This window comes from Symphodus melops (genome assembly GCF_947650265.1).
Source record: "Symphodus melops genome assembly, chromosome: 15".
Classification (NCBI taxonomy): Eukaryota; Metazoa; Chordata; class Actinopteri; order Labriformes; family Labridae; genus Symphodus; species Symphodus melops.
In genome coordinates this window covers 1,945,387-1,950,964 of record NC_136705.1, presented here as the reverse complement: position 1 = coordinate 1,950,964, position 5,578 = coordinate 1,945,387, and the positions used below count along the sequence as shown (strand labels likewise).

Sequence of the window (5,578 nt, the reverse complement as noted above, 5' to 3'; positions counted from 1 at the left end):
TGACTGGTGACGTCATGTTTTGCTATTTATCGGTCTACTTGAACAAACTGTTGTTTTTTTGTCACGTTTATATTTTTAGATATTCATTTATTTCGTATGTAGTTTTTTTTAGATATATTTTAATGCTTTTATAGTTATTATTTTTTTTACGTGTTTCATAAGTGTGTTTTCGTTTGTTGATCTCTCCTGTGTTGTTTTAGTATGATTTACTTAAAAATGAACAGTTTAACAGTTCATCATTTGCACAGTAATGTGCAAAACATATATTTAAATTGGTGCGATGATCGTTTCACATAAATAAACATTTTAATTCGACATTTGTAGCATTTCAAAAAAGACTTGAAAATCGTTCAGTTTCTGTACACGTTGTCGCTGAATGGAACATCGATTAAAGCTCCTAAGTGTAATTTTATTTGAATATAATTGAAAAGTTTACATTTCCGGTCAGTTTGTTTTTCATATATTTCATCATGTAAATATTCGAGTTCAGCAGTCTATGTTTGACACATGGTGTAATACTGACACCTAGCGGCCTCATTTAAAACAACAACTGTCAAATAAACATACACGTCACAATTAACCAAACCGTTAGTTTATATATTATTTTTTTTAAAACCGTAACAAAACAGACTAAACACCTGGATGTAAATAATAAAATAAATCCTGATTTAATTCAAGCCTTTTCATCCTAAAATCTTTAAAAAAAAACAACAAAAAAAAACCAGCCTCGTCATTACACCGCGCCGCAGCGTACAAGTGGACGTCATCACTCGGCGCCGCAGCGTGCAGGAAACTGTGAAGGACGCTGGTGAGAGAAGAGTGGGATGAAATCAGGATAAATATAAAGGTTTGTTTAATCTTTCTGTTCAAATAGATTGGGTCCAATACAAACGAACTAAATCAAAATAAATTTAAGAACTTAAGGATGAAACGAGCCTCACAAGATGAGTAATGCTAAGCTAACTGCTAACGTTTTACACAAACGTTACCTCCAATCACAGAGAGTAGAACAACAAGACTTTTTATTTGAAGATTAATGAAGCTGTGTTTGATCACGTGATGATATCTCTGTGACCTCCCTCTGCTCCTCAGGTGTGACGTGTGACGTGGCGTGACGTCGGCTGATGGCGGTGGTGACGTGTTTAACCCGAGCCCTGCGCTCCCTGACTCTCTCCCAGAATGCTTTGCTCCCCTCGCAGGTGAACATGAACCTGTGTGGGTCTGCCTGTGTTAATTGTTCGGATGACCTGATTGGTCACAAACGCGTCTCTTCTTCGTTTTTGTGTTGGCAGAACAAACTGGGAGCGCTGGTGTCCAGTACGGCCGTGCAGACGAGGGGCGTCCTGACCACGGCCGCTCTGTGTCAGAACAGGACGAACTGGAAGCAGATAGAGAAGTACACCATCAGACCGATGGGGATGAAGAAGACGGGAGGCCGGGATCACTCAGGTAAACGGCGTGGACTTAAGGTCCACACTTCACCCCGATCGTTCACAGATCGGCGTCCCCTGACGGTTTCCTTCTCTTTTTTCTTCTCCTCAACAGGAAAGATCCGCACACACGGCATCGGTGGAGGTCACAAACAGAAATACCGCATGATCGACTTTCAGCGACTGCGCTATGAAACGGACGTAGAGGTCAAGCCATTTGACGAGAAGGTCGTTGAAGTGCGATACGACCCGTGCAGGTGAGATCAGCGCCACCACGCGGGACGCTGTTTTAAAAAGTCGATAACGGGAACGGTCAATAACATGAGTCGTCCTCTCAGATCTGCCGACATCGCTCTGGTCGCCGGGGGCAACCGTAAACGGTGGATCATCGCCACGGAGAACATGCAGGCCGGAGACGTCATCAAAACATCCGGACTCATTGGACGCATGGCGGGTACGAGGCCCGTCCTCCGACCTCACATGGCGCCCGCCGCAATCTGTTTGTTGTTTCACTTTTATTTTGTTGTTGTTCACAGTTTCAGCCAATGAGGGCGACGCGTACCCACTCGGAGCGCTTCCCGTGGGGACGCTGGTGAACAACCTGGAGATCCAACCGGGGAAAGGATCCGAGTACATCCGCGCCGCAGGTGACCTTGAACGTTTACATCTGACCACGAGGACGTTTGTGATAAATTATTATTCCGTGTACTTTAAGATCAGTTTGATTCTGAGCTTCGAGCAGTCGTTGTTTTATATATTTATATATTTTGAAGTGAGCTCACTCTTCATCCTTCCTAACCTGAATGTTTTCGTTTGGCTTTCAGGCACGAGCGGCGTTCTGCTGCGGAAAGTTAGCGGGACCGCCATCGTTCAGCTACCTTCGAAGCAGCAGGTTCAGGTGAGGCGTCGTGTTTTGGACCTGACGTTTTTTTTTTATGTTTCTGGAATCAAAAGAAAAAAAAGTTCAAACATCGTAGCTTGATTTTTACCTGCAGCTCTGAAAAGCTTCGAGCTGCTGCGGCGTCGAGACGATGAGAGCGTGACGCCGCTGTCAGTCGTTAAAACGTGTACACGTCTGAGCAAGTGTAAAATAACGTTCATGACGTTTCAGACTCTTTAAATGATCGTGTACGTGTGCAGGTGCTGGAGACCTGCATGGTGACAGTTGGACGGGTTTCGAACATCGACCACAACAAACGGATCATCGGGAAAGCGGGTCGGAATCGCTGGCTCGGGATCCGTCCTTCGAGCGGCCTGTGGCAGAGGAAGGGCGGCTGGGCGGGGAGGAAGATCAAACCTCTGCCTCGGATGAAGAACTACGTCAACCTGCCCTCCATCTCGGCTTGAGAAGACGCGTGTGTGTGTGTGGGACTGCAGATTACTGTGTTCATGTCTGTCCTCATCGTGACCTCTGACCCCGTGAGCGGAGATGCAGTGTGAATAAAGACGAGCTGTTTGTACAGAAGATTAAAAACTTTTATTAAACACAACTGCTTGTGAGAGCAATGGAAAGAAACAAAACAATATAAAAATCCAAAACATATTTACATCTATAGTCAAACATGCAGAGTAACCCATATCTTTAGTGGTCAATTTAAAAATACTGTCATGTTGTTGAAAACAGGGTTTGTGCAAAGACACTGGGCGGCGTTTCAAGCAGGAGCGATGAGCTGGCACGTTGGAGCGCGAGTTTGAACCTCGCACGACACGACGTGCCGAACGCGCCCGCTCACGGACGCAGTCCTGTGAAACGCGCCCACGCTACGTCTAGTTCAGGGCAAATCAAAAGAAGGAACTTCGAGGGTTGAATACATCGAAACACACTTTTCTTTTCGCCTCGCATTTCAAAAGGCTAATTCCCTCAAAGAGCCGGCCTGATGACGAGCCACAGCCGGCCTCCGCGACCACACGGCGAGAGGAGAGTGAAACCTTCTCAAAGAGGGAGACGGGACTCGGCTGTGGCGTCGCAGGCAAACACGTGTGTGTGTGGCGGTAGCTGCAAAATACTTTTCTCTTTTTTTTCATCAAGTGGCAAAACATAAAGTAACAGCGCTGACGGGATCTCAAGCCCGTCGATGGACTCATCGTCCCCTGTGAAGAAAGCTCATCTAAAAATCAAATTCTCTTGACTGAAGGTAGTGGTTGACGTTTTCGGACAGAACGCCTCGAACACTTCACCTCAAACCACAGCGTCCCGGTCCGAGCCCGAACGAGTCCAAACCACATGAAAGTGCATCACAAAGTGAGAGAACAGACGAGTCTAGTGTTTCAACTTCATACTTCAGAGTTCTGCTCGGATATATTTGGCATTTAAGTCGAGAAATAAGGGGAAGCTATTTGTGCTCTAAATTTAGAGAGTGGGGGGGGGAGGGAGGGGAGGGTCACAATAATACATTTTGTATATATTTTCTATACAACGCTAAAAAAAGCCAGCCTATCAAAGCTCGGTAAATCTTCACTTTATAAAAAGCAACAACTAACTCATACAGAAGGCCCTGTGTCCAAGGGTTCCTATTGCAAAAGTTTCACGTAACACTATCAGGGAGTACCATCGAACACGTAGCACACCAACACACACACACACACACACCGACACACACACACACACGCAGGCAGTGACTCGGACATCTGGAAACACTCCGCTCACTTGTCATCCTGTTTGAAAATCAACGCCGACCTTCGTTTCCTCTCAGACACACTGAGCGTTCATGACGGAGCCGAAGGCACGGCGTGCGGCGGGTTAACGCTTCACGACCCCGTGACTTTAATACTGACGTCCGCGACCGGCACACGTCCTCTTCACGTGAAGGTTGGACCACCGTGCGCCAACTTTGGCACATCTGGAGCGTTGTAGGTCGGGGGTTGTCATGGTAACAGAATGCTGAACTTGAGATTTGATTCTAGTATCTGTTTGGATACAGAGAGAACAAAAGGTAGACGTCCGACGCGTGCATTATGGGTAATGTTTTTTTTTTTTTTTTTTTTTTAAATGGACACTTCTCAGCAGCAGGAGCCGACTTCCTCTCCAGAGAATTAAAAGAACGCTCCTCTGTGGTTATAAAAACACTGGAGAGTTTATCGTTTAAAATCACGCGGCGTCGAGAAGTATCGAGCTGAACACGCGGCCGCGCACGTGTCGGCAAATCCTGGAGATAAAGGCCGAACGTCAGAGGGGACAAACGTTTTTCAACGTTCTGACCGTTAAACTAAAAAACTCTCCGCCTGCGACGATCAGGACCGAGAAACGAAGGTGGAAGTCAGTCGAGTGTTGGTCTGCGTGGTCCTGACGTCACCGTGCAGTCTGAGTGTGACACAAACAACAATGTGAAGCCATGAAGTGGCGCGTCACAGCGCCCTTCACGCCACGCGCTCAAAGCAACGACAACGTCGGCTCCGCCATCTTTTTTTTTTGTTGTTGAAAGAAAACGTTGACGAGTAAGAGAAGGTGAGTCAGAAGAAGAAAAAGGATCCATCTAAGTTTCACAGCAATATTCCAACTTTCAACAACAAACACAGTCTCACACACGCCACTGCACGTCACCGTCACACGCCTCCGTCGTCTAGAGAGTCACAACAAACGTAGGATTTCACAGAAATAATAAAATGTTAACAAAACAAAGTGCAAACACAGCTGCCATTATTGAAATGTGGCAAATTGTCAAAACCCCCAAAATCAGCTCCGAGGCGGAAGCTTCAAATCTTACAAAATAGTACTTGTTCTTTCGGTAGTGTGTAAAAAAACAACAACAACGGCCAACAACATCAAAAACATCGAGTCGACAACACCAACATTTATGTAACGTTTATGAACACGCGGCTGTGAGGCAGTACGATTTCCACAGGAAAACTAGTACTGCCCGGGCCCGGCGGCGTCTCTTCTCATTCTCTGGAGCCTCTCGGTGAGACAAGTGCAGCGGAGAGTCGTGAGGGCGAGCAGGAGGGGAGGAGGACGAGGGGGGGGCAGCCGGGGTCACACCGGTTTGGTGTAACCAAAGATTCCCACCGGGAAGTGCTTGACGTGAGTCGGCCACTGGGCGGCGAGCTGGAAAAACTTCACGTCGTTCCACTCGACTCCATCGATGGTGACTGAGGAGGGAACGAGGAGACACCATGTGAGCTCGCCGTGACACAACAGACACAGCTCTCTG

The 5,578-nt window shown here is 46.8% G+C and overlaps 2 protein-coding genes across 2 annotated transcripts in view; one reads left to right on the top strand and one right to left on the bottom strand.

Annotated features, from left to right (window-relative positions):
* Positions 1-727: 727 nt before the first annotated feature.
* mrpl2 (mitochondrial ribosomal protein L2) lies at positions 728-2,920 on the top strand. Its single transcript, XM_079363364.1, has 8 exons — positions 728-847; positions 1,093-1,199; positions 1,293-1,449; positions 1,546-1,687; positions 1,769-1,884; positions 1,967-2,077; positions 2,255-2,328; positions 2,571-2,920. The coding sequence occupies exons 2-8, from the start codon at positions 1,125-1,127 to the stop codon at positions 2,775-2,777; spliced, it is 882 nt and encodes a 293-aa protein (XP_079219490.1). The 5' UTR covers positions 728-847; positions 1,093-1,124; the 3' UTR covers positions 2,778-2,920.
* Positions 2,921-4,439: 1,519 nt separating this feature from the next.
* Positions 4,440-5,578, bottom strand: part of LOC306835650 (phosphofurin acidic cluster sorting protein 2) — a gene marked incomplete at its 5' end in the record, with an annotated part of 29,252 nt that continues 28,113 nt past the window's right edge. The window contains one exon of the mRNA XM_079362316.1: positions 4,440-5,516. Within this exon, the coding sequence (XP_079218442.1) occupies positions 5,401-5,516 (116 nt within the window). The 3' untranslated portion in view covers positions 4,440-5,400. The remainder of the gene's footprint in view (positions 5,517-5,578) is intronic.